This window comes from Helicoverpa armigera, chromosome 5 (genome assembly GCF_030705265.1).
Source record: "Helicoverpa armigera isolate CAAS_96S chromosome 5, ASM3070526v1, whole genome shotgun sequence".
Taxonomy (NCBI): domain Eukaryota; kingdom Metazoa; phylum Arthropoda; class Insecta; order Lepidoptera; family Noctuidae; genus Helicoverpa; species Helicoverpa armigera.
The window spans coordinates 9947772-9972334 of record NC_087124.1 but is presented as its reverse complement, the minus strand read 5'-3'; the positions used below and the strand labels follow the sequence as shown (position 1 = coordinate 9972334).

General features: G+C 36.0%; 1 protein-coding gene across 9 annotated transcripts in view; it reads right to left on the bottom strand.

Annotated features, from left to right (window-relative positions):
• Positions 1-24563, bottom strand: part of LOC110374441 (GTPase-activating Rap/Ran-GAP domain-like protein 3) — a 232592-nt gene that overhangs the window by 79107 nt on the left and 128922 nt on the right. For 5 of the 9 annotated variants that reach the window (XM_049842486.2, XM_049842490.2, XM_049842488.2 and 2 more), the window contains exon 1: positions 20423-21281. The exons of the other annotated variants lie outside the window; for them this stretch is intronic. In XM_049842486.2, coding sequence (XP_049698443.2) covers positions 20423-20589 — 167 coding nt within the window. In that variant the 5' untranslated portion in view covers positions 20590-21281. Of the gene's footprint in view, positions 1-20422; positions 21282-24563 lie in introns of those variants that run through there. 9 annotated transcript variants of the gene reach the window in all.

The window sequence follows — 24563 nt, the reverse complement described above, 5'->3', positions numbered from 1 at the left end:
GACCAGGACAACGCCATCTATCGAGCGAGCATGCAGTATTTATCGCACTGCATTAATATGAAAGATTTTATCATTATTCATTTTATTTTAACCTAGCTTTTTTATTCATATGTATGTATATTTAATACATTATTCCCCTTAAACTTAAGGGGAAAATTTACAAGAGTATGGTCAGGCCTGCTGTCTTGTATGGATCAGAGTGCTGGCCCACAAAAGCGACGAATGAAAGACAATTGCATGCGGCAGAGATGAGAATGTTAAGAGGTATGTGTGGAGTTACGCGAATGGATAGAGTGAGGAATGAGTATATAAGAGGAAGTTTGAAAGTAGCGCCGGTATCAGAAAAACTGCGTGGAAACCGGCTGTCGTGGTATGGGCATGTGATGCGGAGGAATGAGAGTCATGTTGTGAGGAAGGTAATGAGTATGAACGTGGACGGATATAGTGGAAGAGGAAGACCAAAGAAACGATGGATGGATTGTGTGAAAGTAGATATGGTAAGAAAGAATGTTACTTGTGAGATGACGGCAGATAGAAGCGTATGGAAGAAGAAAACATGCTGCGCCGACCCCAAATAAAATTGGGATAAGGGCAGGAGGATGATGATGATGATGTATATTTAATACATAATAACAATATACCACACTACGTAACAATAAAACAAATACATAGTAACATTTTGTACATAAATAAATAACAAAGTTATCAATGCAGTCAAAATTCATACACAATGTTCTTGAAAAACCGCAAATATAAATTTGTTTCCAATTTTTTTATTAAGTTTTAAGGTTTTTATAATTTTCCCTTTATATGTAGCTAATAACCTATCTTGGTGCCAAATTTGAAGGTTTTAAGTTTGCTAGAAGTACCTTAGACTTTTGATGATCGGTCAGTGAGTGAGTCAGTGACAAAATAGTGTAACTTTGATCGCTCATAACTCGTAAACTATTTATTCAAATTTCTTGTAATTTTGGGACTGAGCTTGTTCTAATACTTACTCTTGGTCATCGAAAACCTAAACTCCTAGCTTTGTTCACATGGAAGATACAGGGGGCTGAAATAGCCGCGAAACGCTTCGAGAAAAGATAGTACGGCCGTGCCCGCTTTGCTCGAGTCTTGGCTGGGGCACTGCCGTGCCCTCAGATTCATCTCTAAACAAACTATGGGCCGACTAAAAGTTTGCAGTGTGTGGTTACTCTAAATCGATATCCCACGCTGAGGGATTTCGTTCGCTAGTTCTTTTTCATCATTAATTTGATATGGGAGTCAACACCTCAACGTTCGGTGTATTCAGCGCTTTTACAAGTGTTTGGAAAAGAAAATGCTGGTGTTTTTAAACGGTAAATGAACGCGTTAGACTTTGGCAATATCGGGTGAAGTTTGTGGAAAAATATCGGAGCTTTGTAGACGAGCAAAAATAAGCATTAAATCGGTCAAATGGTGAATTTTATTATAGAAACGATTAATTACCTTACCCGGTTACAGTTTGCTTTATTTTTCACTAAGAACATAAATTACTGTTAATTTATGATTTTTAATAACCGTGGAAAAATATACTAACGTACTTACGTATAGTTTTTAATGCACTGAAATTTACTACAATAGTAGCTACTTGACTGAAACATCCAAAATGAGGGTGGTCATTTCGTGTTACAATGGATTTAAAGACACTGAAAGGTCTTTGACTCTCACGGAAAATAAAACCCATCCCGCACAAATATGATACTAAAAACAAAAAGCTACACAAGATTACTGGGCTCGTAAGTACCCAGTAGACAGTATCCGCATTCAATTTATCGACTAAGTTATTTTATGAGCAAAGTCAGCGGCGTCCAAAGATTTATGATAGCGATTTGTAGGCACGGCCTATCTGCCGATAAGTGACCCTTCGGCTGTCCGGCGGACCCTTAAGGATCACCACTAACAAGCTTACTGGGACCGCAAGACCGCTTTAAATGTTTATATTTTGTTCCAGTCAGGGATTTAGGATGTGGATACTTGGATAGTTAAACCTGTCCTGTTCAGCATTCGTTGACAGAGGTTGAGGTGGTTTTCGATTTACTACATATTTTATTATTTTTATGTAAGTTCGCTTACTAGATTAGGGTGAGAATATTCGCTCACTAGTTTAGGGAGCTAGGGCAGCTTGGGATCACCTATCTTGTTATAAACAGTTATACGTAGCCGAAGTTCTATCAGCATGTGTTACAGACAACAATTCTTCCGACTATCCTTACATTAATGGACAGAGGATGCATATTTGTTAATACACGTAGTTATCGTGAAAATCATGACGTGTTGACCGGTCAGTTGTGAGTTGACCCTTCGTAATAAAATTGGTTAAGTGTTGATAAGACCACGACCCGTCAAATGATGGTGATTTACTTAGCGTGACGAGGATATGTGGAGCTTTAAATATTTCGAAATTAATACCTTTGTTTCATAATCATTTCGTACCATAACTTTAAATAAAAATACAAAATATTCATAACATACAAAGCTTTCTACCACCTTCCTACTGTAAATATGTTTTTATAATATTTTCACAGGATATTTAATTTTTTATCTAATTATGTTCTCCAAAATTTAATTCTATACGAAATTCTGCGTCACAAAATCAAATCCATTATCAAATCAGACCTTCAAGTTTACCACGACTGAAAGCACTCAAAAGTAAATAGGTATGTGTGGTATTCTTAAATTCAGGCACTGTTTATCGACAACAGTCGACAAAACAATAACCTTTTTATTTGATACAGTCGTAAACTGTAGTGGGCTAACAAGGTAACGTATAAAGGGTCTTAAAGACATTACGTGCGATTAGCAAAGGTCAAGTTTATTGTCATACAAGTCTTTACGAGTCGTCTGAAGGCGCCAGTGCTGACAGACCTGACCTGAATTGGACACTTTTATTAGCCTCAATATTTTCTGGGTTATAAAACCTGGCCGATTCCCTATTTAGGTCTTAAGTTTGTTTTCGTGACCGTGGACTGTGTAATAGGAAGACAACATTACGAAATTGATTCGATTAATTTACCTATTTTTTTCTAAGTTAGGTGGCAAATGAACGGATGTTATATCGATCGTACTTTGTTTTTTTGTGTGATGTACCCATTTGGGTGTATATGCAAACTGATAGGTACTTCATGCTGGTGAGTAATGCTGGGAGGTAAAAACTCTAATGTAACTAATTACTTTCTTAAATTAGCTGTCACCACCTACGTATTGTACGACTTTATTGACTTTTTCATGGAATTTAAATTAGGGTTAAGTAGGTTGAGTCAAACGCGAGTTAATGGTCAATAAATGTATGTACTTACACCCTGAATGGGTACTAAGTCACAGCGAAATTAGAATTCCTGTGATTTCTATGTATTTACCCTATAAATAAGAAACCTACTGTCTCCAGTCATTCTTCGTATTAGGTACTACATGGTCTATTACGTAAACGTAAATAAATTCAGACTTTATCAAGGGAAAAACAACTTGTTTTGACTTATCTTAGTGCCCTACGAAAGTAGGCCACAATTTGTCAAGGCGCTTTCTTGACTAGATTTATGCCTGATTTGCAAGCAAAGGGATGTGGTAACAAACTTTGTTTTTATGTGCTGTGACTGTAACTTCTGGTACTTACTTTTGACAATAGGCGTGCTACTAAGAAACTTGCTCTATCGCCATAATTCGGAATTAACATCATCATACTGTCAGATACTTACGGATAAGAAGTATGGTCCTAGTAATCGATAAATAACTTAAAAAAGTAAGTCACAAAGGGCACAAAAACTCTAAAATATTTACAAATATTGTGTACTTTTCTTATTCGTGGTGTTACAAGCAATTTATTTCCATTAGTCCACAGATTTGCTACTTCCAACACAATCCCTTTGTAGTTCCTTACGACGCCCATGGGAAGCAAGATTACGAAAGATAAAGTGTAAGTTACTTCAAAACATTTGTTATACCTATCTTTTTCTGTATTTCAGACATTAATATAGTTCGCACGTAAGACTTCACCATAAAACGCGAAATCTGAATAAATTTCAGACGAGTTAGCCAAAAATAGTGTTTGCTCTTCTCTAGTGATACCTTACTCGCGTAAGCAATTCAAAGCATTATAACTCTTTTTTCAGACGCGATAACGTCAAAAATTGCGTGCAGGTTTTCATCGGCATATGACCTTACGAATTTAAAGCGTACAGAGAAAAACTGTGCGACATTTAACGTGAGTTGAAGTCGGTGGCGTGACCAAAAGCTGTAAAGCTAATTTAGAAATCAGCATTTTGTCCAATTACTCAGTTCGCTGCGTCCTGTCATTTAAATGTTATGTCATGACTACTCTTGATTTAACCAGTTATTGTTCTGTTAGCAATTTTGGTCACAGTGGCAATTTTGATGGAGATTATGGAGATATGTATTATAAGCCAAGATTTCCTTCATACTTCATTCTGATAGTTCGACGCGTAGAGAGGGCTTTGCATAACTTCTTACAAACAAGAAAATGGTCAAGCCATAGGCTATCTGCAGTTAAGGAAGACCTATGACACGACAGCCTATTACAAATGAAATCTGTAACTGAATAGATATACGCTCTACGTACCTATACCTATGTATGTGTGATGCTCATGTAACTTTTATTACAGCCATCTCAAATGAAATGTATAAAAGCCATTTTCGAGGTAAAGAAAAAGAAATAAAGAGTATTCTTTGTTCCAAATTCCAAATGTGGCGTTTACTTTTTGTTTTTTATTTCTAAACAGAGATTTGAAAGGAAAATTATGCGTTAAGTGTTCACCTTGTCGCGGCGTATCAATTTTTTATGTTGCTTGATTGTGTAATATGGCTTCACTCCGGGTAGGTACTTACTTGTATATAAAATATGAATTTGGCAAAATATATGCAGGTATATTATATACCTACTTACGTAACATTGAAAGACCCTAATGAAATTGAATATATGAAGCCTCTTGACTACGATATTCGTAGCAGTTATTTCCTGTATTTGAATTTTTATTATGATATTTATTTGTTGTGTACCTATGTATTTGAAATAACTTTCTTATCATTCTACCTAAGTACAAAGGCATTCGCATGATTTAAGTTTTTGGACAAAATGACTACAGGAACCACTTACCTAGCATACTTTTTTAATGATAAATGAAAAGCAGGAACGAATATTAAACATTTCGTGACCTATTTCAGAATAAACTTGGTGTACTTACGATTTTATACATAATAAATGGAAACTTCACACTCGGCGCTCCTTACTCAGTTATGACGTAGGTGCCATACATAGAATACGCATTCTGCCTTCAAAACTTTCCTGGGACATAAATATGGAGTCTTGAAACGATTTCCAAGTTTAATTACTATAGTTTTACTGTCGACTCTAAGCCCTTTCAATTCGACCTTCGTGCAGAAGAGGTTGTTTGTTAAGTATACTTCCTTGCTGGGTTTTATAAAAGAAACTCATACATAGTTGATAATACCAGTTAATGTTAGAAAAAACAGCATTGGCAAATTATTGACTAGACCAGACTTTTTGATGCAAGGGTATCAAAGCCAAACAGCCTAACAATTACTGTTGCTTTCAAAGTACATAGTACCTCCCAAATCTGTGCACGTTCCCACAAGCTAAACTCAGAAGATTGATACATCTCGGATACCCACATCCTGTCCTCACCACATCAACAATTTGCCGTGCGTCACAAAGTCATCGACGCGGGAACTGGGTCGGCCATATTTGTCGTTTTGGCGGCAAACGGCGTCAAATTGCCGCCGCCATACGCCATGGACAAACGCTACAATAATACCCCTTTGTATGGTAAACATTGTGTGTCATCATTGCTATTGTTCCGTGCACTAATTCTGGGTTTATGGTTAGAAGTATCTGTGTCTAATGTTTGAAGTATGCCGTGAATTTGTAGTTGCTTGATAATATCAAGTTTGAAATGGGAAAGATAAATGGATGTTTAAAAAGAGGATATTAAAATGCTGCATTTTAAGTGTCTCTTGGACAAAAAATGACTGATTGAAGGAAACATCATAAAGAAAACTGGCATTACACTCTGAAATAGTCAATCTATCTTAAGCCAACGCAATCACACAATAGGTAATAGGTAGGTAGGTAATTCACTATAGGTATGACTCTTTTGTTTTGCAGTGGGAAAGTACTTAAAAGGCTGATGATAAGAACATTGCGGCAAGTACTGGAATTTTTTATGATTGGGAACAAAATATTCCGATAACTTTATGCCCAATATAAAAGGAGACAAGTAAATCAGGAATTTTATTATTTAAAGTGATTGTACCTATACCCCATATTCAAATTCATAACGTATTCATGTAGTAATTTAAATATGACCAGCGTGGGCGCTTAAATAAATATGAGCGATTAACTAAATCATTGTATGGAATGTAGTGGAATAAAATAAATTATGATTTAATAATAAATGTAACGATAAAGGGTTGATAATATTTATCTAAACCACCTAATAAAACTTTCAATTAGCTTAATTCCTTTCACATTCCAACATGGAACATACATATTTCGAAGCACAATTGTTTTTTGTTAACGACTTCACGAAGCATGAATTAACAAAAATGAATTAAAATAAATGACACGCCATTTGTCAAAACATAACATTTGGTGGGTGATTTACGAGTGCCACATGGAAAAATGTTTCATAACACACCGCGGCACGGTTTCACCCTCATTGTGACTTTGTACCTACGTATAACTCTGTAAGGCACCTGTAATGTGTATAGAAATATTTCAAGGCCGACATAACGAGGTTAGACCGTGCTAACCATCAGACGAGGGGTGATCAATCTTGACCACGAACTTTTAAAGTCTTCGATGTAACTTTTCAAGTGCTACGTCAAAGTTTCCCACGACTGTAATTGTAAGTCGGTGCCAAGTTATATCCTAGGACATGATATACGTCGCCTTTCTTCTGATTTATAAATGTAATAAAAAACTTGTAAAAAGTTTGAAGCGCTTGGAAGTCCAATTTCTCTTTAAGTACGATGTGATAAGTTCATTGAACAAGTTGACTCTTTGGAGTAGTTTCTCGTATAAAAACCGCACATACTGGGTTAAGATCCTTCAATAAACATTACATTTCTACGTTTTCACATTGAACCACGAAACGGTTTCATGTTATTTCAAAGGCTCTGATATCTACATACGCACATTCCAGACAAATCTAAATCTATTTTGTGAAATACGGTTACAAAGCCGAGTCTAGCAAATAATTCTTTTTTATCAAGTCGAGCGCGAAAAATTGTGTGAGGTGACTTGAAAAGTATCGGTGTCACGGTTTGGGGAGTTTAAATTCATGGCGCTACTCGTCGAGCCGTGATTTAATTCAGTCTTAGAAGCAATTTTTTTGCTAACGGAAAATAAGGCTTCACGGACTACTAGCTTGACTAATATGGCGCCCGTTCCTAGGTCTCGCAATTGCCAAGGAGCTATTTTTAAACGAAGAATTGGGATTAAATTCGCTTTATTTTAGAAACAATGGGTGGGAAATTGATTGGTATGAGAGAGTCCTGACTATTGAGTTACTGAAGTTGATTCGAATTTAGAATGTCATTATTAATTCGTTATTCAATTAGCTTACTTATAACGTTTCCATTTTAGGATCTCAATTACATATTCTGTCTTCTGGAACGTGTATTATTTCTGAATATATATTCAATAAATAGATTTTTCTCCAATTTGCTTTACAAAACATATTTGTATTAAAACTGTTTGCAGTCTGAACGCGACACACAAAGAGAAAATTGCCTAATATAATAGGAATATATTAATACATTTTTGCTATTAAAACACTAATAAAAGAGGTCTGTGCCATAAAAGTAAATCGCTTCATTAACCAATATTGAGAGGTGTTTATCAGATCAATGGATGGCACTCAAGTGGCTATCAGAATTAATGAAGGCGATTGATTACTTTTATCGCATTGATATGGTAATAAAGTTCGCCCCTTTTATATAAAATCTCTTTGTTATCGAGCTTTCCAAATCAGTTTTTAAAGTTATTGTATTATATTTTATTCACGTTTGGTAATGAGCTTTTTTTAACTCTTTCAGTAGTGAGTGGCATGACAAGTATATTTTGTTTTCGTTAGAAATTTTAGGTTGTAAGATGTGTAATTATACATGGTCTTCTTTGGGCTCGATACAGATGTTTTAATTTCAAGACGTTGATGGTTTGAATCAGCAATTTCAGAGTTCACAAGGTTTTCTTCCTGAAAGAATAGGACGTAAAACTCTGAAAGAAGTTCGGCAGTCGCAATTGTCTGAATCCATGAAGTCGCCATAAGGAAATCGGCTAATTGCCGGCTAAGCCACCATAAGTACCTATTTCCACATGCCATTTTTATTAATTGGAATATTCTAAGCTACATAAGGTGGCAATCTAAAAAGATAACGATATTTTTGGACATCCATAAAAGGTCGCCTTACACAGTATGACCGATTAATAATAGATTAAACTTTGTGAAGGAGTGTAGTAAATATATCTTTCTGAAAACATGTAGTACGTAAAGAGTAGGGCTACATTTAATTAGGCCTACACCATTTTGTTTAATAACATAATGTATTTAATTTTTTAGACAAAGCCTTGTAGATAATTATTTTGATATTCTTTAGTTCTAAAATATACAGTACATAATAAAATATAATTATTATTTAGTTATTGTACAATATCTTTCAATAAGTAAAATGCCTAATTAGGGTAATTTGAATAACCTTTCAAAAAGGGGTTGTAACTAATAATAGTAGATAGCTATATTAAAAGGAACTTATTAACGTTCCCGCTCAGCTGTTTCTGAGTTCTGAGACAAAGAATTGAGGTTGAGGGTCCAACGGGCCTTGTAGAAAAGGTCTCAGATATTTTAAAATATTTTATTTCAGTGTTACATCTCTCAATATGATGATTTTCTTTATCGCTTAACCTCGCAATTCGTTCCTAGTTGGAACATCTAGTATTTACACAAGTACATAAACTCATTAACCAAATCCTACCCTTAGCCATAATCATTCAATCAATGTCAACAAGCTTACAACTTTACCGATGTATCATCCCGAATAGCCTTACGAATGTATAGACAGGAAAATACCGCCCAAATTGCTTTATTTATACATACCAATCAACAGATATTTGTTCTGTATATAAATAGGTTCAGAAAAAAGTTCTAAGCACGGGTAAATCCTGTTTCTCATGGGCCAGCGGTTCCGAAGGCCGTGAACGTTTCCTTAAGGGGCTTATGACCATCATTGTCGAATGTTCGGTGAAATTAACAGGGTTCAAAGCGACGTTATTTAAACCTCGCTGATTCTTGTGTGTGGGTTTCGGGATTTAATTGATGTGGGAAAGTAACAGCGTGTGATGTCCCAGAATTTTGTTAAATGATACGAAAATTCTTTTCATATGTGTGTATATTTTTTTTTTGTAAAAATATTTGTGGGTTGTGTTTTATTTTTAGAACTTTGTATTAAAATTTTTTGAAATGAATTTCTTGAATATGCGAAAAGAAAAAATACGAAAGAAAGTAAATAATTTATTTAAGATTCAATTAACAACGACAACCAAAGGTTGTCGATAAAGAAATTGGACGCGACAGATTTTACGACCCAATCTAATTACCTAATATTGTAAATCAACTTATTTAACTTTACTCATCGGATTGTTTACTAAAATCCATTAGGTACTGTCTGCCAGGATGTAATACAGAAGTTAGTAAGTGCAGATTGTTCCCACTCGAGCTAGTTTCAGTAATTAGATTGACCTGCACTCACACATCGTATGTAGTTCACGTACAATCCAATAGCTGTGTTTAAAAATAATCACTATTATTAAAAAACTAGTTTAAGTGCAGATAAAACGATAAATTAGCAGCACGAAAGAAGTGGTGGGTATTTTGTAGTAAATTGAAATTAGTTTGGTAATTATAGTGCTTGGTTGTGCAAATATGTAATTTAAAAAAAACACGCATGACTTGAATTGACATGCTCTAGCTACAGAATGCCTAATTTTGGTAGTCTCATTATCTAATTTAATTGATTTTTTGAGGCAATAGTTAAGTAAAAAATACATGTTAACATGTTGGCATTCATCTTTCTAATATTATAAAGCAACTTTAAAGAGATCAACCTAACCTAGAAATCCATCTCCCGAGCGTTTTCCCAACCATGTTTGGGTCGGACTTAATCTAGCAATAAAAACTTTAATTTCAGCATCTCTATCATCACTCTACACAAAGCCAAAGCATCTAAGTTTTAAGCAGAGGGTACACAGCCTTTATAGCCTCGCAGGCGATAAAAACAATGACAGCGTGAATTAATTCGTGCCAAAGTTTAAGCAAATTAAATGCCCGCTGTTTCGCTGTCGCCTCTGACCTATTAATCACTCTGTGGAAAGACAAATGCATCCTTTATTACTGTTTATTGAGAGCAAGTTTTCTTATTATTTTTTGTTTATTATTTTAATTTAGGCCGTAGTTTTACGAAAGAAAAACAGCACTTTTTGGTTGGCGTATAAAAACATACACTCATTTAATCGTAACTCGTGGTGGGTAAAGAACGAACCTCTCAAGTACCTATGCACGTGGCTGGGTTCGATTCCAGGTCAAGTAATTACCAAATTTTCTTAGTTTGTATGTGCTTTCTAAGTATGTTTTGGATACCGTGGCAGATTGAAGGAAGGAAGGAAGAGGTGAAGGAAAACATCACGAGGACCTGGAAAAGAAAGTCTGAAATCACCAACGCGCACTGAACAAGTGTGATCCTTACCGCTCAATCCTTGTCTATGTGAGAGGAGGCCAGTAGTGGGACAATAAAAAAAGGCTGATAATGACTCAATCGTACGAAAAGCAGCGCAAGACTGTTTCAAGACATTCGTCACCTTTTCGACCTATTTCTAATTTAAAAGACTAAATGCATTACATCGGAGGTCTCGGAGTGTCGGCACGTATCGGGTTATTGATTTGAGTAATTACTCGATGCGGCCAATGACGGCCCGGGGCCGGACCGGACACGTCCGAGCTGTGAATATCCCGGATGGTGATTTATGGCTTCGAAGAATGTGGGATAGAAGTGTTTTATGGTATTTTGGTATAAAACTTATGTGGTGTCTTCCTGCACTATTTTGTTTTAAAATGATTTTCTTAAAATATCAAATAAAAAGTAATTAATGGCACTATTGGGAACCGGAGATTTAACATTACGTAATTTCAAATAGCAAAAAACAAATGATTTTTATCATAGCAATCTATCTTCACAAAACGATCAGAAAAAATATACGTAGATAATGTAAAAAATAGCGCTACGTTGCTACGCCGCTACGGTGCTACGCCGAACCTTCGACACTTTAATAATATCGCCTTTTGACTTTTTTCTTACACCAAAGGCATACTTAAACATCCCATTTGCATCACAAATACTTGCTTGAGGCCCATACATTTGCATTTTAAGTTACTAAGAAATTAATTTTCAGTAGCTCCCTTAGGAGTGAAAAATTCTGCTGACCGCCTTTTGCTCATTTTTTTGGCACTAAAATGTATCTTTATTAATTTTCGTTATGAATTTTAAAGTTCTATTTATAAAATCAATTAATCTTTCTCCTTCTTAGATTAAAAAGATTTCTCGTAGCAAATTGTGATGTTATTCAAATGGTACCGATTAGCTGTATTTTATAGCGGTTTCTTCTAGCACGATATGTTATGTAAATGAAATGGTGCCTCGTAACTAAGTATTTATTGTATCGCGAACACTGTAAAGTGGAAATCGAATCGCATGTGAACCGCTTAGCGTTTCACACGGATAATCGTTTGCAATTTATTTATACGGCTACTTCTTGGTCTATATTAAAGTTGTGCAACTTCATCATGGTGTAGCACAGGTAGCTTTATACTCAGTAAAAAGGTTTGTATCTAGAAGTAAAAAATACTAGAATATACAAAACTATGAGAGGTCAGCGTTTGTCGTGGTAAGGTCATGTGATGAGATGGTGTGAAACGCATCCTATAAAGAGTGTGTTAAATATGAATGTGGAAGGGTGGAGAGGCAGAGGTAGACCGAGGAAAAGATGGATTGATTGCCTGAAAGAGGACATGAAGCAGAAGGGAGTGGATGTAAGTATGACGTCTGACAGAGAGGAATGGAAGAAAAAGACACGTTGCGCCGATCCCAAATGATTTGCGAACAGAGCAGGAAGATGATGATGTGAGTATACACCAACGGCATCTTTATAGTGACAAATGACTACTTTGCACCTTTAAAGCAAACACGTCTATCTTTTAAGGTACCAAAACTTGAGCAAAGTGACACTGAGTTATGTTCTACATCTGTACATCTGAGTTTACGTATTAACAACTACTAGAGCGAGCACTTTGTTCTATCTGACGTCTTTACTTTGAAATTCTGACACGAATGTTAGTGCGAATGTAGAATACGGATATTTATGATATAAGTTTTGTTAGGAATAGTATTTCGTTGTATGTACTGACAAGGTGTCAGTAAACCTGTGGGAAATCTGATAATTTGTAGGTAAGCTAAAACGTGAGAGTCAACGCTACCGGTACAAGTAGAATGCGCATAAGATGGTGATAATCGTTCAGGCTGAGGACTTGATGTTGAATCTAAGATTGTATGGTAATACGTACCTATACGTGAAGGTTATAATCATACTGTAATTAAGTGTAATTCCTGACGACATCGTACGACATATACAGTGTAACACTAATTCATTCTAATGAAAGTCAAAACGTAATCAAAATCGCAGCTTAATTATTCACATACTTGACTAAAATGAGGAAGGCTTCTAATTAAAATGTGGAGTAAATTACAGTAGCAAAATGCGAAAGCAAACATCGAACAACACAGCTGTATTTACGAAGAACAATTTCCGTAACATATGCGATGCTCCTTCAATCAAAATTATTACGTTAACTTCGCACGGCTGCCCGGCTGAACCAAAATCGTAATTTAAAATTACGCTTCGTGTAAAACGAAGTTTATATTCGGCCAGCTATCTCTCACGGATTCCGAGCTCTGAACAACTTTCAATTTAAGTGATACCGAAAGCCGAAATAAAATTGTATTTATTTCAACCGGAGAGTAAGACATTATTTTGAAACCTGGTGTTACTGAGGCAGATTTTCATGCTATCTAAACAGTATTTATTTGTTTTAAGAACTATGGATAAATACGATATTGCTGTCATAAATTATGGGTGGGATGTGCCTTAGGACTTTACGTATCCAATACACGTTCTATAGTTAATATTATCTGTTTGACAGCGTCTATTTATGTTATAATCTGCACTATTGCATAGGTACATCATTAATGTCCAACCGTAACAAACAAGCTGCTTATTGGCCGTATCATGTTAGATATAAGAACGTAGCATTCAACGAAATTCCATGTCATAATCCCAACAATTCAGCCCCCAGACTGCTAAATAGCCTCAGCAGACCGCTGGAATCACTATAACAAAAACTTATTAAAAGTCTGTCGACCATAAAATATCCTTTCAGAATATAAAATGCGGAATAACTTAATAGAAGTTCGAGCTATCATTGAAATATGTTCGCTTTATTCGCCAGAATTAGCATGGCGAAGCACCCATTAGGAGCGGGTCCTGCTTTATTGCCGAAGTTCTGATGGAAACTGCTTCACATACCAACACTCGAGTGTCGCTGTATTAGTTCTCTTAGTGAAACTTTCCTTGTAGTTCTGCATGCCTGGTACTTGTCGGTATGACATGACTTCAAACTAGCTTTAAGATGTCTGTTATATGGAGTGTGAATATTATATAAGTTTGTGAGTTTTGTGTTTATGGTAATAAAATTCACTCATGGTTCTTATAATGGAATTTCCTCAACAAACTTTAAGGTAAAATCTAATCATCATTAACATAATAATGCAACACAAGCAACGCATATTCGATAATAAGTGACAAAGTTTCACCACCATAAAGATTTCAATTTCAGGTGCGGAGAGGAGAATTAGGTAATATGCATAAAAGTGGAGCATTAGGGCGTCATAAGCCTAGTTTTGTGGGCCCCAATAGTAGTATTAGCCAGGTTTTACGGCCGACCCTACCCTTAGCTTTTAATTACCGGTTTGGTCAATGAACGCAATGTTTACCTTGACGTAGGCCGAGGATTGCGGCCGCAAACAAAGCAGATTGCATGTGCTTATGGTAATAAAGCCGTCTGATTATTCGTCTAGATATAACGGTAGTTTACCCTAGTCATTTGATTAAAAATACAGACTGAAAAAGGGAGTGACGACGGTGTTCGTTATCTGAAAAGTTGTTCAGCAGATAAGGTTTTTGATTTAAACTAGTCAAGGCAAGAGGTGTCATTAATTTTCTTGAAACATACCTACGCAAAATAGTTTAAAACTTTTATTTATAGCACGGCCAGTTTGAAAGGGTCGTGGCTGCGTGCGTTGATCCTTGTGATACATAGTAGGTGTAGGAACAACCTATATTTACACCACACATGATCCAAGAAAATACAAGTGGGCTGCTTAAAAACAATACCTAAATAATTATGAAACATATAAAATTAGAATGTTACGAACCCTCTGACGAAATTTGTTAGTAGGGTCAACCGAACCTTAATGCGTTATACATAATTAACCTATTATAGTGTTCTAATATCGTTCGTTTGTTAATATTTTACATGAACAATGACTACATAGGTCGATAAAAATAGAATTGGATTAAGTGCGAGAAGGTATTGGATTATGGAATTTAAATATAGCTGAAAAATAGTGCCCAACCGGGTCTCTGTATTTCATACTCTAAGATTGTGAAAAAGTGCAAAATCTTTAAATATTCATGACCGAAAAGAACCATTTAAATTAATAAGGGAGTGAAGCATTAACACAGACACTGAAGAAGTGTTCTAACTAGATAGATGAGTATCGTTTAAAGAGATCTGCAGACCGCTGTGTTTACTTGCGAAGTAGTCCGACAGATAGTCAGACGGATAAAGTTAAGTAACAGAAAGTGGACCTCGACGACAGACCGACAAGACAAACACTTCGACGAAGTACTATCTTCGTTCTATTTGATGAAGCAAGGATTAAACATGGCAGTAGTAATAAAAGTTTGTGAAATAGATCTGATGTAGCTTTAGATAGTATAGATTTATGTGATGAAGTCTGACTGACTGTGTTTGGTGGTATAGCATATCTTAGGTTAGAAGCTGTTAAATACGTGTTTTTTCCAGTGGTTACAAGGTCGATGAAGTTCGATTCTCTGGTAGATATTTTTTATGTAACATTTTATACATATAGTATCTTCTAAAAGTATGCATGTGTAGTTGGAGGCAAAACAGTCACCATTATAATAAAGCTTTCAAACAGACGCTGATGACCTTGTCTTTGTACCGCAGCAGTAATTTCCTGCTCGAATTCCTTCAAAAGGAACTCTAATAGTATTATACAATGGACGTAGGATCGTTTCTCCTCAAATAGTTGGTACGTTTCCATTCCACGACAGCGGGGATTCTGTTGTTCACATTGGGGCACCGGGGTGCATCTCATTGCGGATCTCTTTGTCAAGATGACCTAATTTGAACAGCCTCGAATTGGGACGCCATAGCTATAAATAAATATTTGTTTCCTCTTTCCCATACAGTTGGCAGGATCATTTATCTTGTGAATTTATTAAAGTTCAAATGTTTGAGGATATTGTGCTTGAAGGTAGTAAATTGACTAAGTTGGTTTGGGTAAACTTTTTTCGTTTTATACAACTTTTTTTGTATCAGATGCTAATTTAAAGTTATTTTTTGGATTTCTGTTTTATTAAGTTTTTGCTGAAAAAGCCTTATTAACTTTCAAAAACAAAAAGCGTCAAAAAATTCCCTATCGCTTTCCCTATAGATTGCAGTGAGAATCGTTTTCTGAAGTCGTTTAAAACTAAAATATACTTGTATAAAATTTAATCGTTGAGGAGCCGGAGTTGGAGTTGGCTTCTCAGCAGGCCAATGCGGTTTATGAGCTACTTCCTCTAATACTTTAATGGATTCCTGGAATTAACAGCCTGCAACGTCTTGTTACTTGATAGCGAATGAACGTTTACTGAAAAAGTTACGACTTAAGAGAAAATATATAAAGTGCACTTAGGGTTACGGGTTTTACGCTTTGTAGATATAAAATTGTTTTGGTATTTAAATGTGTAAGGATCTACTCGTTAAAATGTTCGATATTCGTGAAAATACCCTGATTTTTCTACTGACTAAAAACATAAAATTTACATCACTCATTGTTGCCTATTTCAGTGCAAGTCAAAACGAACATGTTATCTATACTAATATTATAAAGAGGAAAAATTTTATTTGTTCGTTTGTTTGGCTGTAATGGATGAACACAAAAACTACTGGACCGATTTTAAATATTCTTTCACTATTAGAAAGCTATATTATCTGCGAGTAACATAGGCTATATTTTATCCCGCCCATTTATTATTTACACAAACATAATCTTGCCAAATTCCCCCCATCTCATATAATAATACAAAAGCAAGCATGATGACTTTAATGAGTGTTTTCTGCGACTTAAATCGAAAAGTTTTCGACTTACGTGACGTAAATAACTTTTTGTTTTGACTCACACCGTCGCTAATGGCTTGATAAACATATATTTTTTCGTAAACAACCGCAAGGTAAACACAAAATCTTTGTATGGAGTTTTTAAATAAAATTAATGGGCTCTTAACGATGTTAAAGTATTATAAATAGTAAACACGGTTTAAAACTATACCTGCATTATTTCTGAAACTATAAATTGGACGGCGTGTTCTTCTGTTTACATCTGTAAGTGTCGATTCTTAAATACATTTACAAGTAGCTTACCAGGACTGTGTATGTAAACCATGTGTGTTGTATTTACTTTATAAACCCACGAGGGAAATTCAGTTAGATCAGAGTAAACATGGCAATTACATGAAAAGACAAAGGTTTACACCTAAGCACCTAAGTTGCAGTGATTCAAAAAATATTTGTAAATAAGATCTTAAATAAACTATGCACCAATGCGCATTTGCTTCAGACATTGGTCACATCAGACAAACCACATTATAATAAATATTTAGCCGGCAATGGTTCCGTTGCTGCAACTACTTATATAAATAGCATAAACAGACACACAGATGCATTCTACATCACTAGAAGCGTTTGAATGCGTCTGTACTTTATGATTCACGATTATTTTTCAGCATGATCTCGGTTAATAGTCTCTTTGTCTAAAAATACTAGTCAGAGGATATAAGTGTAGATGACTGTACTAACCAAAGAATACTTACAAGGTTTTTCAACTTTGTGAGTTCATAATTCAGTTAATTGTGTTTCTGAGTATTTAGGCCCGAACCTAGCATGTTTACAATACTTGAACAATGGCTGACTCACTCTCTCACTTCGTATAAAACCAATAACATGGTGAATATCCTAAACAGACCATATCTGAGTAGGTAATGCATGTGCAATAGTGTTGTTTAAAACTCACCATTGTTGGAAGGCCACTAACCGCATGAACCTTGTTTAGGATGAGAGTTTTAAAACATGTATTTTTCACATATTTAAAAAGAGTCACGTCTAAAACTGCGCAATCTTCAATACCCCACAACAATAGGATTTGACGACTCTTTGGTAAAATAACAAAGAAAATGCATAATGTATTGTCAAAAAATACTTGTAAGGAAAATAATCATCTAGAAAAATTACATCCAGGTTAAATAAGACAACCAGTTTACGTCGTTGACTCAGTTAAACTGTTTACTAACTCTACCACATCCTATCCTTATCAAATTTAGAACACCAGTAAGGAATTCCACGACCTTCACACATCACTGCTTTCTCTAAGGCTCTGAGCAATGCTGAATCATCAAACAAAAGTGCATCGAGGGCCCAGACAGTTGCCAACGGGCATCCTAGTAACCTATTTCCCCCATCTGACCCCAGAGTCATAACTAGCAAAAAAGATAAGCAAATGATATATTTTACGTTATTATTTTCCCCCAATCAGGGACTGAATTCCTTTTGATTTATTGTTTTGTTATATCCAACGGCAAATTGTCCTGGTTTCCGCTTTGTGGTTCCGATAAATAATATGTTTATTGAATACAAATCGGTGGCCTTTGAAAATAATATGAATTTGAGGTTGCAAATCTATGCGGGTGTATTGTGTTCGATTGAGTTTTGAAAGATAATCAGTTTTGTATAGGTTTCTATCCCGATTCTGAAATCGGAGATTTTTTATTTAATTTTATTTGTATAATTCATTCATATCGCGTGTAGCGCAATTTCTGAGTTTTCAGTATCTACCTTAATACAAAATAGTTTGGCGAAATATTTATCATCAGATAGATAGATAATTATCAATAGAGTTAGTGGTTCTTTTATAAATTATAAATTTGAACGAGACCGCAATATCGGATTTGTGGCTAAACCTTTTGTGTAAAGATATTACGAGTGCGGTGAAAATTCTGGCGATTCTGGTAATTTATTGGGACCGAGAAAAGAAAACACATTTTGATTCTTTATGTGTCAATAACGAACTAAAAATGCGTTGTATTTACTTTATAAATCTCTCAGCCTTGAAAAAATATAGCTAGGGACGAAGATGTCTTTTAAAAACCTACATTACAGGGACAGTATATTAGGTACTTTTCCACCACCTATAAGCAACAGAACGCTGAGCCCATTTAATCACACAATAACATTGACGAACCGACTTTAGCGCTTTCAACATCCTTCTATGGGGATAAACGTACTAAAATCTTGTAATACACTTTCCTTCCACGTACGGATTTACGCTGTTTTTCTTTCATTCCTCCCTATAATGGGTTGAATAGATCTGGGGTAATATCTTTTACCGTTGTTTTTGTTACCCAACTAAGTTTTGTCTGGAATTCTGGACGCATTGGGTGAGAATGGACAGATAAAATATATTTTCTACCGTTTTGGGCTATGAGTTATAGTCAGTTGTTTTTATTGACACGCTTTTATTAGGTCCTGTATGTAACTAGGTATGTAATGGAATCTATGGTAACTAAAACCATCTTCGAAAGATCGCAGCTTTATGAAAATTGGCAATTGTACGTAGATCTGATGACAATATAATAATATGGTATTGTCGAACTAATCTGATGAGAGAGCCTGAAGATATGAACTGGAACTTCATGATGGAGCATGGTATAATTCTGTGTTTATACTTATGAGATAAGTAAAATCTTGTAGGATATTTTAGGTGCATTTACAAATTATTTTATTATGTGTTTTCTAAATGTACATATTTTTGGTATATGTGATTTGTTCGTCATACGTCTTATATGGTTGACGGCGTGTGAGCTAAATGAGGTCAGTGGTCAATTCTCAAGGGAAGAAATTAGGGGTGACAGTTGATAACGTAACATTGTTATAATAATTGTGTTATGTATCTGATGTCTGTATGTCCGTACTTTGAAATACATATATTATTCTGTATTTGAACTAAAATTGCAGTAATACTACAGTTATAGTTTACAGGAAATAGTTTATTGAAAAATTTACTCGAATTTTAATTACTTTAAACAGGATAAATTCAATGTACAGTACTAATAATTGTGCCACTACTAATAATTGAATGATAGCTTGCTAAAATCATCGCAGGACATAGTATTACAAACAGTAGAATTAATTTCCATGTGATCATGACTAAAATGTAATTACTTACCCTATTACTGATATATTTTATTGGTTATGACTTGGAATATAAGCCACAATGAATTGGCACTGTGGTTTATATTGTTGACATTTGCAAATATTGTAGTATTTGTAAGTAAAAGGAATATATTATCCTCATTGTAAATACCTATTTATTTACAGAGACAAATAATTAAAATGGCTATAACCAAAAGTTTATGTTATAAACTTTGTTGCTCTAAAGCTGAGATGATGACGGATGCAAATTGTCCGTTTTATTCCACGTATTGTTTTATTTATCTATTTTATTCAGGCATCAAAGCTCAATTCATATTAGGTTATATTAGATATTCATATTAGTTATTCATATTAGGTATACCCACGGATTTTGGGCATACCTATAACCTATTAGCTACAACTTAGTACGACATGACATTTCAAGAGAACTGGGTCGGGCTCATACTTTCAGTACTGCAGATACTTCAAATCTGCGACATTGTATTCAAAAGCACCTGAATTTTATTTTATTGTGACGGATATAACATGAAAAAGTACGAAATTGTTTTTAATATCAATAATTTTTGGATGATATATGTTATGAAGAAAGTTATTACCTTCTTTTAACTGAGATTCTGTTAGATAATATTACTTTCAATTACTATTTGATAATACCAAATAATGTAAAGTTTTCATCATGTTTTTTTTTTCAGGTAAGAACTTACATAGCACTGCTAGCTCTTCTATGCAGTAGCTGCAGCAGACTGCCATCGGCTCCCGAGGAGCAGAGGCTGCGCGAGCGCGCGCGCCGCTCCCCTTCCCGGGCGCTGCGCTCGCGCCAGCGCGCCATCAGCGACTCCAGGCACAGCATGGCGCCACCATCGCACACCATCCGTCACTCGACACTAACCCACCCTTACAACTAACTCCACGATGTTTTAACACTTAGCTGTTCCAACGTAATAGCTCAGACCGAGACACTACGAACGTGACTCATTCAAACGTATGACGATGTCGGCATCGCCTCTCTTATGCATTAAAAGTGCAACACTCTCGCTAATTCCAAACTGTCCACTCAAACAAATAATACCGTATAACGTAGTCTTATATAATATTTAGCGCAAACTTTAACTGCATTGTAATTCAATTTTTCTTCATAACTTGTGGCTAAAGTTTCTTTTTGATCTCACATCAGACGCCACTGAGAACACTGCAAATTAAATATTCACACGAACAATTAAACTTTGTGGAGCTCGCGCAAGTTAGTGATGTGCCACTTCACGAACAAAGTTAATCACGGAGTTTATCATGTGGTAGACGATGGCGATAAGTGTGGCTTACACGGGGAAACAATCGCATTAGTAAATGGGGTAAAGTCGTAGTAGTTACATCTAGCGACGTAGGCCCGGCTCGGTGGTGGAAAGTGCATCAAACTTGTGAGGAAAAGTTTATAGAGAGGCGCGGTGGTAGAGATAGATTGCGAAGTCGGGATGTTTATTTAGAAGTTTCCCGCCGGTGTGCGAGCGCGGGAGGGCGGTGTGGTGCCGCGTGGAGCGCTTCTCGCCGACTGAACGAGCGCAGTAGTACGGCCCGTGTCTAGCGACGACGGAGCGCCTTCAGCCGAGTCCCAATCCCACAACTAGCGAGGTTATATAGCGCACCCTTTAGACTTACTTTGACGTGGTGTTGTCACCCAAACTTGCGTAAAGTTTTGCTGCTATATATCATGGCGGGTTTCATAAGTGCCATCGTCACGAGCGTGTAAAATTTAATCACGCCGTTAATTGCTTATGTTAATGGACGCATGTTTTTGGTTCGTTTGTGGAAATTTTGGTTGTTATTTTTTATTGGTTTGCACTTTGAACCTAAGAATAAATGTTGCAGTGGTAATGAACGAAAATTTTCATAATGGAAGATAGGTAATACTACCCCTATCCTGCTGTACCCTGTCTATAAGTTACTATTTACTTAATTCTGAGTCCAACTTGCATAAAAAATATAACATAAATTTTAACTTACGCCGGTAGTTCCAATATCTGACCCAAATTTTGTTTCCCTTCGGAGTTAAAACAAGGGAATTCAGGGAACTGAGTAGTTTTTTAGGTCATCGGCTTTCGAGTAAACTTTGTCGTATAGACCAATTTTTAAAACGAATTAGTATCGCAAGCTATTTTTCCAATATTCTCAGTTTATTTTTCCAATAGTCACAGGCACAGTTTTCCGAGAAGTAATTTGATTGGACATAATTTCACTTGATAAATGTAAATTAATTTTAAATTACTTTTATAACTCAATGGATTGTTTCAAGGCTCTATGGTGAAATTAAATCAAAGGGACAGATTTTCAGAGCAAAGAAATCAGAAATGCAAATTTTTAACAATGTTTTACTTTGAAGTCTGAATCACAATTTTAATAAAGTTATTAAACAAGAGGACATTGGCTATCAACTATTTTAAAGTCTTTTGTTGCTAATTTCAGATAACGTCTTCAGTATCTGTTTTCTGTTATGTTTGTATTCAATTAATAAACTGACACCACTCTAACTCAAAATCGATTAGAAAACGCTTGAAAACGACCGCAATCACAATAAAACGTGTAAAACACTTTTCTATTCAGGTACAAGTATCCCAGCACTTTCCAACTTTGAGCTGTTGCAAATTAAAAACGTGCTCCGGGCCCCATTGAGGGACTACAGACATTTTAAATTGGACCACTGGGGCCGCACTAGCATCCTACAGATTCAAATCAAATAATAATAGACTAGAACAGTAAAACCTCAAATACTGAAACGCGTGTAACTGGCAGCATAGAACTTATTTACAAAGAAGTCAAACACATCTTTAAATAAGGAACGTGCCTTTAAATGGGACAATCTATTAAAAGTAAATAGGCATTGTTCTGCAGTTGACACATTTGAGGAGAATTGAGGAAAATGTCAACAGTTGCCTAACGAGCTCGCTTGAACTGCTCAGTTTTTTTTGGCTGAGTCGTTTATAATACCTACTACAATTTATATAAACCTACCTGGCTTCTCTTATACTGACTCTTCTTTTTTTAAAATAATGAAACCTACAGACCACATTTTTTTTTCTGCGCATGCTGTCCCATTGCTAGGCTCTAAATTTCAATTGAAAGCTTTTGTGGCCAGTCCTCATTCAACAACTACTTTTATATTAAAAAAAAAAAACTACATCGTGTATGCAACCAGCAACTTCTTCAGTTGAAGGTCCTTGTATCCAATTACGATTAGAATTGCGCCGCGCCTCCCGTGGGTGTCGTAGGAAAGCAGGCCGCCTAGTGGTTATAACTAGGGGAGAATTTAACACCTGTGAACTAATAACTATGTATTGTTTTTGTAGAGATTTTCTGAAAAGGTATTTTCTTTTAGGAAGTGGTACTGTCCACTTGAAAAAAAGGTGATTGTAAGCGTTATGGAAGGTATTTGAAGTAAAATAATTATGTAATTTTGGGAATAACATAACACTAAGTTACAAAAATAATTCTAAATCAATATGATTCAGCATGAGTCTGTCATGAAATAGGTATCGACACGCAATTTTTACTCGACTGCGTTTGTGTGAGATTTATGTTTTGATAACTATAGTTAGGTACTTGTAGAATTGCATTTTTAATTTACTTACATTATGTATGCGTCTTCAATTTCGTAATAAAATGGATTTTCTACCTTTCCTTCAGAATCTCTCCTTATCATCATTTCAGCAACAAAATTCCCACTCCCTACCTAAAAAACCCTTATTACTTAAGTTAACACATAAAAGTATTTTTAAAGGGGAAACGTTCGATGCAGATGTTTACCATGGCACTCGGTGGCCGGGTCGTGTCAACGATCGCTTTATTCGCGGAACAACGCCAAAAGTGGAGACTATATATCGCGCAATGTCATTATATCAATAAGCGATTTTGTACTAGTTTTTGACGTCATAGGTGTGTTTATTTATTTCTGTTTTACAACATAATCTTACCGAATCTTTAACAACACTAGGCTAATCTAATACTAATACAATAAATAGAAAACATTTTTCGTTTTTTGTTTGTGCTCTAAAGGCTCAGAGAAACGATTAAACTGTTTTGAAAAATTCTTTCACTATTGGTAGTCTGCCGTGCCGTGCTTGTGCCGTGTAGCGACGGCTTAAGAATACACATGTCGCTACCCCTTCTTCCAGTGGGTGTCGTAGAAGTCGACTAATGGAGTAAAAAAAATGCACCGAACACCAGTGCGAGAGAAGGAAAACTCGGAAAAAAACCCTCTATCAACCCGTCTGGCCAGCGTGATAGCAGTAGGCTAAATACCTCCATGAGCAGCACAAAAAAGCCACGGCCCCTAGTTCCCGGCAGTCCCGCTATTCCCGGTCACGGTGGCGACCGTGGTTACGGTGGGACAGGGGGTGCGAAGAATCTCCGGGTTACGGGAGGCCACCAAAATAAACTGACTCTTGCGACGTACAACGGCCGCACGCTACGGCTTGACTCGCATCTGGCGCAACTCGAGGTGGAACTTGGGAAGATTAGGTGGCACATATTAGGGTTATGTGAAGTTCGAAGAGAGGGGGAGGACACCATAACCCTCGAATCAGGTCACCTAATGTACTTCCGAGAGGAGACCAACAATCCCAAGGTGGCGTTGGGTTTCTGGTTAATAAGTCCCTAGCTGATAACGTTGTGGAGGTGTCTAGTGTGTCGAACAGGGTAGCGTACCTTATCATAAAGCTCACCGACAGGTATAGCCTCAAGGTAGTGCAAGTGTACGCACCGACCTCGACACATTCAGACGATGAAGTGGAGGATATGTTTGATGATATATCAAGGGCCCTCCACTTCACTACAAAGACCCACTACACCGTTGTC